We start from the raw sequence: 13,111 nt of genomic DNA, 5'->3' as shown, positions 1-13,111 counted from the left end.
CACACACACACACACACACACACACACACACACACACACACACACACACACACACACACCACACACACGTTTTAGCTCAGCGTCTGAGACACACTCTGCAAAAACACAAAATATCACCAAATATTTTCAGTCTAGTTTCTGGTTCAAACATCTTAGTACACTTGAAATGAGAGAAAACTAACTTAGAGGCAACTTTTCAGAAAGATATAGCAGCTTAATTTAAGTCGATAATATCTTAAAATTCATGAAAAGGTTTTAGATCCACTGCCCCGTTACCTAGCAACCACAGCCAAGCCCAGCCCCGTTACCTAGCAACCCCAGCCAAGCCCTGCCCCGTTACCTAGCAACCCAGCAACTGGCAAATGTTTACATGTCTTGTTTAGTGAAATTATTTGCCAGTGGATCTAGTACTTCATAAAAATCTATACAATGGAATAATTTACTAAAAGCTATTACTGAAAAGTTACTTGTCAGTTAGTTTTGTTGTATTTCAACTGTACTAAGATATTTGCAATAGAAACTAGAAAAGATTGTGTGTTTTTGCAGTGCAGTGAGCAAAGTATCATCTTACTATTCTAAACAAATCTCTGCCCAGAGTCCATCAAATGCAAATATATTAAAATAAAATAAATAAATGCTCGTCAGCATCAATTTGGCTTTGAGAAATAATTTTCACACTTTTATTTTCCTTCATTTGACGGTGAACACTTTGACTCCTGACAGTAGGATAAAGGTAAAATGATATTTTTGATTTGTATATTTGCTTTGTTTTATGTCACACTTAACTGTTAGATGGCCCAACGTATCTTTGGGAAACAGGAAGATGACAGTTTTTTAAATTATATGAATTAAAGTAAACAAAAACTAGGAGCAACACATCATCCTTAACTCACCATCCCCACATTGGAACACGGCTGTGGCTCCATCATGCTGTGGGAACACTTCTTCAGCATAAACAGGAATTTACTGAAATAAAACCTATTTAAGATTGAAAAAAATATATATTTTTAAAGGACTACGACCCTGAATTTACAACAAGAGCAAAATCCAACAAAAGAATCTGTAGCAAGACTTGAATATTTTTGTTTTCAGACACTTTTCATTCAGTTTGATTGAACTGGAGCTATTTTACGAAGACAGAAGAAAAAATTTAGTTTCTAGATGAGCAAAGCTGGAGATGCAACCCTAAAGATCTGCAGCTGTAATTACAGAGAAGGAGCATTTTAAAAAATGGATTGAGAAGGGCTGAAAACAAAAGCACGCCACACTTTTCAGCTTTTATTTGTACAAAAACTTTTGATTTTTTTTTCTTGTTCCACTTTTCAATCATGCATTACTTTGTGGAAGCCCATCACCTTAAATCTCAGATAAATAACTGAGTATATTAAAACTTTTGTTATGAATTGTGACATTAGTCGTATTGCAGCATCTGAGGTTTTACTGTACTTTTACTCGTCTGAAGCGTCTTTGTGGTCAGAGAAGATTAGATCTTATCAAATAGATTCTGTTAATATTGGACAGAATATAGTTTTATATGTTAGGATTTTCACATTTCTCTAACACAACACCACTTTACAATGAATATTTTACTTTAGTTTATTTGCTTTCTTACGATAAAACAGACAATAAAAGAGACATAAGAACTGTTTTAACTGTTGACCTTTGGTTGTCTTTGGAAAGTCTGTTATTGCCCAGAGATGCTACAGGATGTTGGTAGAACTGACATTTCTTATACTGAAATAAAAAATAGAAAAATCTTCTGATCTCTTTTGTTGTTGTTACTCAAGCGTTGCTTCTGGTCTGAGGTGTGAAATGCTGTCGTTTGCATCTTTTCTGCCTCTATTCTTCCTTTGTTCTAGGAAGTGTAATTGTGACACGTTGTGGTGAAAACACTGTATCTAGCCAGCACCACGCCTGCTCTGTGGAAACTTGATTTGACCTATAATATTGGGTATATGGTAAATACATATATTCTGCAAAGATGACTGTGCTGCATTTAAAAACTGTACTAATGCTGGGCTGCCAGGTTTTCCATCGTATTTAAGCATCATTTGCATGTTTAGCTTTGACTGTGTCATGAGGCAAGATCATGATGTGTTTTATAGGTAGAAATTATTAATCAAAATGTAGAAAATTTGTACCCAAGTTGAATTCAAGTATAAGTAGCACTTATTTTTACTCAAGTAACAGTAAAAAGTATTTTGTTAAACCTTTACTCAAGTACTGAGTAACTGATCAAATTACCAATCATTTCATATTAAAAAATTTTAACACCATCAGACAGACCAAAATATGAAATTACGTGGAAATTTGGGTATTTTAAGGAGCAAAATGACAATAATTTATATAAGTATCAACAATTAACACAATCAGGCAAAATAAAATGTTTCCAAATCAGTTCCTTTCAATGAAAAACTGATGAAACTTTAACAAAATCTGCAGGTGTGTGTCTGTGTCTGGTGAATGTTTGATTAAAACATGTTTGTTTTTCATTCAGCGGGTAAAAAAATCCAGAAATGTTACTCAAGTAAGAGCAGAAATACTTCATAATATAATTACTCAAATAAAAGTAAACATTCTTCTAAAAGTACATAAAAAAGGTTATTCAAGTAAATGTAACTAGTTACTACTCAACTCTGTACATATAAAGATGTAGATATATAAATGTAACCCGTCTGAACGAAGTTCTCATGTAACGTGTATTCTTTATGTTAAACTGGCTAAGTAGCACAAAGCTATCCGCCATCGTTTTTGTTCTTTGCCTGTTTAAATGATTCTTTGTATTATTAATTTTAAAGGTTGACTGTTAAAACTCCAACCAGGGACTGGGAACCAATAAAATCAAATGTTCATTTTTACAACATAGTTTTATGTCTTGTCGCTGCTAAACTAGAATTTTGTGTTATTTTAACAGCAACGTTAGAAGCTGTTTGAGAATCTGAATGTTTTCTAAAAAGCTTTGGATTTTACTTTGTAGGAGATTCAGAATGCCGTATCGATGGTTTCCATACAAAATGTTTGGACCAATGTCCGACCAATGTTTATGAAAGCAGGTGTGTCCAAAATGTGGTCCGGGGGCCATTTGTGGCCCTTGGACTGATCTTTTTGTGGCCTCCAAACTGCAGTTCAAGAACGATGTAACCCTGTCCCGACTAGCACAGGCAGTTGATGCAGATGGAGACTTTTTATTTTTAAATCAACATAATTTTAAGCACAGCACAAAGTATTCATATGTATTTATAACCAAGGTTTGCATATAGAGGTATGTCTCTCCAGAATCATTCACAGAAAAGGCAACTTTACTGCATCCAGAACAGTTATTTATTTATGTAACAATAAATATATCAAATCCTGTTTTTAGAACTACAAATAAATTTGTTCAATGAAATCCAAAAAACTTGATTTATTTTTATATTAAACTTGATTTAATACAGCTAATGTGGAATATCCTTTCCAGTTTTTGATCTATGGTGGAAAAAAATAAATTATTTTATTTGCTTTTTTTTCCCAGTTCACAAAAACTTTTGACTTTGTGATTTTACCCCACATGACAAAGGACACCGCTCTTTGAAAAAAGAGCATGTAGCTCCAGGTTTAAAAAATTGCCTTCAATTCAAATTAAGTTTGTCAAACTTACTTTACTTCTGTTTGTTTAGCACGACACCTTAATAAAGTTAATATATCTGCTTGGATAGACTTAATTTGATTACATGAAACACATTTACAGATTCTTTTACGTGAAAATGCTCTTTCCTTTTTTTTTTTTACAAACAGTCCAGGATGTTCCACTGGTGGCATTTTGACTGGAAAGTAAAACTTTTTTTATGACGCTTATTCTTAGTCAAAGTGTCTATGTGTTTTTTAAAGCCTGTGCATTCATTGTTGTTAACTGTTTCTAAGAAGTTAAATCAGCAGAAGAGACACCAGGATATATTTATTTCCTCCACTGAAACGGTTGAATCAACATTACATTCAGACTCTGTGATTTCCCCTTTCACTTAACAGGACACGCCGTCTTGTTCTAGAATTAAGGCGGTGCATTCAATGCCCCGTTGGACACCAGCAGATTTCTGCCCCTCTCATCCTGACAGGATGTGGTTTGGCAGCTTTTAAATGTTATGTGGCCGACGCCGGGGCTGCTGCTCTGCTTACGGTTCATCTTTTTGCCTCTTCATACATTTTGGTTCATCTGTGAGTGAGCTGCGGATTGCCCAGTGTCGAGGGTTTGACGCAGTATTGTCTGCAGACAGTGAAATCCCCTCAGAAAGCTGTGAAAATGTTCAAAGCGATGAAATAAACACCTGTGTGACGTCAGCGACACATTTTGAAGAGGATGACTGTAGGCTTGACGTTAAAACGACGGACATAAAACACTTTGCACGGATATTGCCCAACTTAAAAGTGACCTATTATGTTTCCTTGAAAAGGTTAGGATAAATCTATGGCCTACACAAAACATGTTCATCACATCATCACAAAATTATTTTTAGCTGTTTTAGGACCTCTTGTCACTTTAAATCCAAATAAGCTGCTCATCTAGCCACGCCCTTTTGTAAACTCAACATTTACACTTGCACATGAAAATGGCTGCACAATTATACAACCGTACACCTTTGAATGGCAGAAGTGGAGCCTCCTGCACAACCAACAAGAATGCAGAAAGTCGTTTCTGAATGATAAGTCGACAAAAAACAATTGTCTTGGTCAGTGGTAAACCAGCTGACCAAACATGCTGGATCTCAGCTTGGGTTGCTAGGTAACAGCACAGTGCTGTTGGCATGTAACTTTTATAAAAAATATATATTTTAAAATATCTGTTGAAAGTGTCACTATATCTTGAGAGTATGAGAAAGATAATCTGTCAAAAAAAAAAAAAATCAACCTTCTCTGCCTTCTCCCAGTGCTAACCAGAAACAACCAATCAGATCATCTTGTTCTGTGTTACAGTACAGCTCCCCATCAGCAGATCTTGTTGTGAATGTTAAGGCTAGTTAGCATGAACAGTTTTCCTGTAACAGTAAGTTGTTTCTCCGCCATTAGTACATTTAGCAGCACGTTCATGAGTCTGATTTACAACGCTAAGACCTTCCTACTGGCTCTGATTGGTTATTTTTGGTCAGGAGTAGTGCATTTCTTCAGATGCTAATAGCTCAGAAAGAAGGTGGAGGAGATGGATCTTTTAGCACATCATGTGTCTCATATCATGTCAAGACATGGTGATAGTTTTAACAAATATTTAAAAATCATATATTTTATAAAAGTTACATATTGTAACTTTAACAATCAGGAGGGTTTTTTGTTGTTGTTGTTGTTGTTGTTGTTTTTAATGGCTTATTTTCCAGACACCAAAAAAATAAAAAAAAAACCATTAGCTTATTCCCCAAAAACGCCACTTTGGCTGGTTTTAGCAGCATTAGAGACAAACATTGAATTAAAAAAAAAGAAAAATAAAGAAGAAAAGTAAATTTTGCATAACAGGTCCCCTTTAAAAAAAGATCTGTGTATTTTATTTCGATTGAACATTATTCCGTAAGAAAACCACAAGGTGCAGCTCATTATAATTAAGTAATAAAGTGCAGTCGTTCAGTTTGAACCCACAGACAGCTCCGCGGGCGCCTCGTCACCACCAGGTGAAGGTGAGTTTGTGGAAGAAGTCGTAGCTCTTGGACAGGAAGCTGCGCTCGGGCACGTAAGCCTCGATGCTAACGTTGTATCCGCGACTCTCGATGTCCATCTTCACGCAGTCCAGCAGGTCTCTGACGGACGGCTCGGCCTTCCACGGCCCGAACGTCACCGCAGACTCCTTTCCGGCCTCCAGGCTGTTTACGGCGTTGTCATAGAAACCCAGGTCGTCCTTCGTCCGCATGACGCAGATGAGGATGGTGGAGCGGCGCGCGGCCACTGCCTCCGCTCTGGCAATACGGATCAGAACCTGACAGAAGATTTTAACATTTATAAGGGCTTCTTGCTGATGTGTAGCTAATTGTAAGTTCATTTTTTTAGTTGCATAAAAATCTGACTTAGTTCTTTTATTAATTAAATGCACTAGAACAGAATAAAGTAGAATACTCTTTCCTAACTAGCTCTCATAAGAGTTGCTATGGAGTTTCTATGGCAACAATAAACAAGCTACAGGCAGTAGCGCTGCCTTGCTCCTAATTTATAAACAGTTTAAAAAAGGCGGGGAATTAGTACTTAATTGACTCAAGTTTTGAGAAAATTGCTGCAGCTGAAATTAAATGTGTCTTGGTTTTCATTCATACTATTTTATTACTTTACTGCCAAATTTTACTTTTGTTTTTATTATTATTGGTTTATATCAAACTTAATTTTGTTTCTTGTTTTATCATTCATCTACCTGTGATGTTAGGAACCACTTTGGCTGACTGAGGTTGTTGTAAATGTAAACTTTCATTTTTCTACATCAGAAACAAAATGAAGTAAGCAGGAAACTGGTTCTGGGATAAAAGGAGAAGAGAAACCAGGAAGTAGCTGACCTCGATGTTTTCTTTGTAGTGCGGGACCCTGGAGAGGAACTGCTGTCTCCCCACCAGTTCCCCAAACAGCTCAGGCATCTCCTCCAGACGTTTCATCAGCGGCTTGATGTTGTAGTGGACCGCCTCTGTATACACCTGAACACACACACGGGTTACAATGCAGGGCTGGAGCTAACGGCTATATAGTTATCGATTAATTTATCGATTATTCTGATGATTTTGCAGATTTCTCATTTAAAGGGGCAGAATTATGTGTTTTCCAGGCACATAGTGCCATTTTATAGCTCAATGGAGTAACTATCTTCGCTTTTGTTGTAACTGAACACCTTGAAATTGGGTCGATGTCTCTTTAAAAAATCCTGCTCGTTGTGAAACTTTGCCTTCGGGAAGTCCTCACAACATGGCTCCTTTATTAACCTCTTGACAACATTTTTACCAGCGTTTCACTGAGAAGTAGCTCCTAATGAGCTCAGCTGATGTTCAGTTCCACCAGGTGTTTGCTAATTGCTGCTGGCTAGACTGAAGGAGTTGAGTGGGAGAGGGCTGCTCTGTAAGACCTTTTTTTTTGTTTTTTTTTTATGATTATCTTCCTAAAAACATAAACAACAAAGGCTTAGCCTGGCAGAGGGGCTAGTGAACCATGTTAGGCCACCAGGCCTATAATTCACTGGGGGATCCCCTGCAATCACACTGCTGCTGGCACCTCTGCTCCAGTTTTTCACAAATAACCGCTGTGTCAGCCTTACTTGGTGTCAAGTTATAGTCCAAGACCGACAGAGCTATTAATAAAATGTCAAAATCATCATATATTAGTGCAAATATCGTACAAAATTTCTTATAAATATTTCTAAATTAGCACCACAAAATCACCACAAAATTAGCACCCATCACTCCACGAGAAGGGGAGTCAAGCAAAGGGATGACATGTTTCAAGAAATGTCACAACAGATCATATCCCTGCAAGAAAACGAGAAACTTTGGAAAGAAGAATTGAAGCAGACCAAACGTTCGTACAATGACCTCATCTGCAAGTACGAAAGCCAAGTTTCTGGACTGGAACGAGAGGTGAAAACATATCAGCAGCAGGTGAACCAAGAGAAAGACACCAGCTTAAAAAGATCGATAGAGAATCTGGAGGTCATTAAGAAACAGAGCTGAGAAGGACCAAATGTGTCGAGAAAAGTCAGAACAGATCGCTTTCCTGCAGAACAACGAGAAACTTTTGCAGGAAGAACTGAATCTGATCAGACGTTCATACAATGACCTCATCTCTAAGCATGAAAGTGAAGTTTCTGGAACGAGACGTGGAAACATATCGGCAGAAGGTGACGCCAACCTGAAGCTCGTCAACAATCTGAGAGCTGAGAAGGAGGAGCTCTTCCACAAAACATCGAGAGACATCACAATTATGCTAGAGAGAGAGAAGTACATGCTGAATGAACTGGATCAGGTTCATGTTTTGTACGATGATCTGAAAAGTAGATATGAGACAGACATAATGGGATTACAACAGCTGGCTGAATCATATCAGCAGAAGGTGAACCAAGAGAAAGACACCAGCTTAAAAAGAACGAAAAAGAATCTGGAGGTCATTAAGAAACTGAGAGCTGAGAAGGACAAAATGTTTCGTGAAAAGTCGGAAAAGATCGCATTCCTGCAAAACAATGAAAAACTTTTGCAGGAAGAACTGAATCTGATCAAACGAGACATCACAATTAGGCTAGAGAGAGAGAAGTACATGCTGGATGAACTGGATCAGGTTCACGGTTTGTACGGTGATCTGAAAAGTAGATATGAGACAGACATAATGGGATTACAATAGCTGGCTGAAACATATCAGCAGAAGATGAAGCAGGAGGAAACGGCTCTTTCTGACAGAGAAAAGAAAGAAAAGCTTGTCGGTGAGTTACAGTGAAGGTTTTCTACTGCGCTGCACCAGCAAGTAGAAAACCTTGAGCTGCAGATCATTCAGGACAGAAAAGCTCATCTCCAGAAATCGGAGGAGGACGTGGCGCTGCTCAACAACATGAGAGCAACGAATGCCGTCCTTCTTGAAAGCACAGCAAAAGAGATCAAATCTCTCCAAGAGAAGGAAAGAGACGCTCAGGCTGAGCTGGAGAAAGCTGAAGCTTTGAACCAGGAGCTGACCTGCCGGTTTGAAACCGAACTCACTGCTCTGAAACAACAGGCTGACAAATACCAGCAGGAGATCAGAGAGTTGAAAAGAGCAAAAGAAGACCGACTGGTGCAAGAAACTCTGAGAGCTCAGGAAGAAGTTTTCCAAGTGGAGGAAAACTCGCAGAGCCCAGACGACCTGGTTGAAGCTTTAAGCCCAGAGGGATCCTCACAGGACAAACCTTAGCAGGTTGTTCCTCGGACCCAAAATCTGTGGAAGAGATCGAGATCGCTGCAGAAACCATCCTGGAGGATCTCAACAATCCAGGTCCTGAAACCAACCAGGATGGCAAAAGGAAAAAATCGAAAACTTCAATATGGAAAAGAATACGAAACGTTTTCCGATTGAAGAAACCAAAAAGAAAACAAAAGGAAGACGGTCAAGAACATGTCCAAGAATGATTTAGATATTTAGAGGAGAAAGACAAGAGAGGAACTGAGGGCAGGAATCAAACCCATGGAGGTTGTAGCCTCTGTGAACGGGGCGCCGTGCGACGCTCCGTCTAGAGGAAATTTGAAAAGACAAAAGTTTTCCCCCCCCATTGGCAAACTAGAAAAAAGATCCCTTCCCAACTCAATTGGAAAAAACGTGGGCAGCACGGTGGTGCAGCGGTTAGCGCTGCGCCTTCACAGAGATGATCTGTGTGGAGTTTGCATGTTCTCCCCGTGTTTGCGTGGGTTTTCTCCGGGTACTCCGGTTCCCCCCACAGCTCCCAAAACATGTCGGTCAGGTCAGCTGGTCGCTGTAAAGTTTCAGAAACTCCAGACTGAATGAACCGTTTCGCCCTTTTCCCTTTGCTGTTCTAGCGGCTCAATGTTTATACCAACTTATTGATTTAAGAATTAAAACTCTTCTTTTAATTATAATTATTTCTGTTTATTTTCACTGTACTTGTGCTTTTATGGTTTGTCCTTTATTTTTACCTTTCTACTCACTTTTTGTATTGAATTGCACTGAATTGCAGCTCGTTATGCTGTTTAAATCCAAATTTTAAAACAGATTAGCAAAAGGATCATGCGGTGGCCTTTTCAGGGCGGCTGTGGCTCTGAGGGTAGAGTGGTCGTCTTGTGACCAGAAGGTTGTAAGTTCAATTCCAGCTTCCTCAGCCACATGCTGAGTTGCCCCGGGGCTGGGCACTTAGTGGCAAGCTGCCCCCCGACCTGCATGTCGGTGTGTAAATGCAACTGCAGTGTGAAGCGCTTTGAGTGGTCAACATGACTAGCAGGGCCCTTCATAAGTTCAGTCCATTTACCTTTGATAAATCCTGTTTTATACCAAGCAGAAAACTGATTTAACACGTTTGGACATGAGTCGTCTGCTGCTATAAAAAAGCTTTACAACAAACTGCAAATTATGTTTTGTTTAGGATGAAACTTAGGTTTTGTTTGTCAACCTGGGTTTAATTCCCAGTCCTGGGGAATCTGCTGCTGCTATTTCCTTCTCTCTCCTCCCAATTTCCTGTTCGACCAGTTAAATAACGGCCTAGAAAACTTTATTAGAGCCTAAAAAACAACTAAAAAATACATTTCACCTCACAAGCTTACCACCACATTGTGCTCATACACACACACACACACACACACACACACACACACCCACACACACACACACACACAAGCTAAAACTGTCACTTGAGGAGATGTGGATAGAAAATATCTACAGAAAAAGATGTTTTTGTTTATCCTAAATGCAAAATGTTTATATTTTCTGTACATTTTTAACTCAATTGCTGCTCTGAGTTTGTTGTTCTATTAGCAGTTACCCTATTTTGAGTCTGTACACTCCAATTAACGATTAATTTATTACTAAATAAGTGGATCATTATTCCAATAACTGATTAATTTGATTAATCATTGCAGCCCTATTACAGAGCGATTTAAAAGCAACTCTTCATCGTGTGCGCCTCAGACCTCCGGGATGTTTTCCGTCGGCAGCTTCTCCGACCTCAGGAACTCCAGAACGGCTCCAAAGTGGGAACCGTCGCGGTCGATGAAGAGGCGTCCCTGAGCGTCGGTGCTGACTTTGGGCTGCGAGCCGAACAGCTCCGCCACCTTGGAGTCCGGGTGTCTTCTGAGCGTGCTCAGTGTGGTGCTGAACAGGTGACCCCCGACATTTAGCTGAACCACAGAGGAGTGCTGAGGGAGGAAAACAATCAAAGAGTTTTAAAACAACCAGGCAGAATAAATTCAGTGCCCTGAAGATAAGAATGTGGATTTATGATGCATTGAACGAGATTAAAATCCACATTTTACACCTTTTCATGCTTCCATTTGGGTCTCAGCTGCTTCTAAAAACAACTCAATCATTTTCTTTTCGTTTTCTCCTTACAACAGGCTCCAGATAATATGGCAATAAAAGTCTGAGTGACATAAATCCACAAATAACTTATTATAGCTATGTGATCAATTTAATAAAACTGGAAACATATGTCTCATATAAATAATGAAACATTCTAAAGTTCTTCACTTATTACTCAATGAAATAATTAAATTGGTGAATGTAGTTAAAATTTGAATCAAATATATAGTAAAATATTTTTGTTATCAATATTATTGCTTCCTGTATTGAAAAGCAGTTTCTCGTGCAAATATCCTACTTTACTTGAAATAAGACATAACTACAAGTAACTTTTCAACAAGCTAGAAGAGCTTGTTTTAAGTCAAAATGTCTTAATATTGAAGAAAAATGGCAGATTTTTTCACTTTGAACATGGCTGGCAGATTATTATGAGTGAAATAATCTGCTAGTACTTATTTCTCTGCAATGTTACTTATGAGTTAGCTTCGTCTTATGTCAGTAAAGAAATAACAGAGATGTCCAAACTATTTACACTATTTTTAATTACATTGACGGGGTAATACCGCCACCTACTGGTAGGTTTGGCTATGGAGCCTCTTGCCTGCTGGTAGTCATGTGCAGTCCAGTCTCCTGCTACCTTTATTTTTCCTTTGAAGGAAACTAGAAAAACAACCATGAACACCCAACTGTCAGATACATTTTCAACTATTTTCTTGCACCGTATTGTTAAAAACCCATAAACACGTTTTCAATGAGGACTTTAAACACATCTAGTTGTCACCAGCTGTTTCCAAAATGTACTGATATTCTGCTAATGTCTAAAAAACACAATTTTGAAATTGCAGTGTTCCCATTAAATAACAAGTACAGTTAAAATCACATGTGAATAAGTTTGTTCACGTGACAAATTATTAATGAATATACCATCAGCCTCAAATTACTTCCTGTCGTCTTCATTTTTTCTGCCAGTAGTAACATCCAGTTATTGATTATGTTACTTGTGATACAAAAACATGTTTCCACTGACAGGTTTTTATTAAACTAATTCCAATTTTTGTAGTTTTAAGGTCAATGGAAAGGCAACTCCTGAGACTGTACACAAAATAAACCAGAGTTTACTTGCACATTTATTGCAAGGGAACACAATAAGAAAAAGTCTTTTCTTTCCACCTTCCAAGGTGGAAAGAAAAAACAAGTTCATGACGTTCTGCAGCACGTGACCACAAAGTAAAAATATTCATTAAATAAATTCTAGATTTAAATAATTTGTACCTTTTATGTTGATGTAAATATAGATTTACATCAACAAATCTATATTTATGTTTGTTGCTGTTTGTAACACTCGCTATGTGTTTACAGTTAATAAATTTGTAATAAGACCAGAGCTAGGTTCGGCTACAGGAGTAGTGAGAAGTGTAGTTTGAATTAATGACCACAGACCAAAGAAAGTTAAGTTAAAACAGCCGGCTTATTATTAGTTTAAAGAACAATAAAAGAATAAACAACAACAATGTTACACAATTAACACACAATGACACAAACTCAAAAAAAGAAAAATAGTTTCCAGTTCCTTTCAGAGTATTTTATAAATCTAAATTAAGGATACTATTTATTTTACCTAGGTTATAGTTCTATTTAGGTTCTAGTTAATACTATTTAGTTCTATTTAAGTTCTAGTTAATGCTGTTTATCTATTTTGATTTACAGTTTGTTTTAATCTGTTTAATCTATTTTTAATTCTTTGGCGTTTCCCTTAAGGAGTTAAAAAAAAACAATAACAGCAAAACAACAACACAGCAGAACAATTCAGAAAGGACAGATCAAACTGTGCTTCAGATTGATGTCTTGTTTCTTCCGATGATCCAACAGTTAATTCTGTTTCAGTGACCCACTGCTAATACGCATGACAACATGGGCAGGTCATACCAAGTTGCAGGGTTGGCAATGTCCAGCAGAAGGCGTAGCTCCTACTTGATGGTCTTTAGCTCCAGGGTTGGCTCGCCATCTCGTTCTCCTTAGGAAGATCCAGTTCAGTGATGATCCGAGACTCTTTAGGAGGGTTCAGTTCAGTGACGATCCGAGACTCCTTAGTCCAGATCCCAGCCGAACGAAAACGACAAACAAAACAAAACAAAACAAA

General features: G+C 38.0%; 1 protein-coding gene across 1 annotated transcript in view; it reads right to left on the bottom strand.

Annotated features, from left to right (window-relative positions):
- Positions 1-5,465: 5,465 nt before the first annotated feature.
- The window catches only part of kctd14 (potassium channel tetramerization domain containing 14), a 9,149-nt gene continuing 1,503 nt past the window's right edge, over positions 5,466-13,111 (bottom strand). Inside the window, exons 2-4 of the mRNA XM_007552364.2 lie at positions 10,584-10,808; positions 6,498-6,632; positions 5,466-5,932 (exon numbers count right to left, since the gene is read on the bottom strand). Coding sequence (XP_007552426.1) covers positions 5,621-5,932; positions 6,498-6,632; positions 10,584-10,808 — 672 coding nt within the window. The 3' untranslated portion in view covers positions 5,466-5,620. The remainder of the gene's footprint in view (positions 5,933-6,497; positions 6,633-10,583; positions 10,809-13,111) is intronic.

This window comes from Poecilia formosa, unplaced genomic scaffold (genome assembly GCF_000485575.1).
Source record: "Poecilia formosa unplaced genomic scaffold, Poecilia_formosa-5.1.2 Scaffold48, whole genome shotgun sequence".
In the NCBI taxonomy this organism is placed as follows: Eukaryota; Metazoa; Chordata; class Actinopteri; order Cyprinodontiformes; family Poeciliidae; genus Poecilia; species Poecilia formosa.
This window is presented reverse-complemented; position numbering and strand designations above follow the sequence as displayed.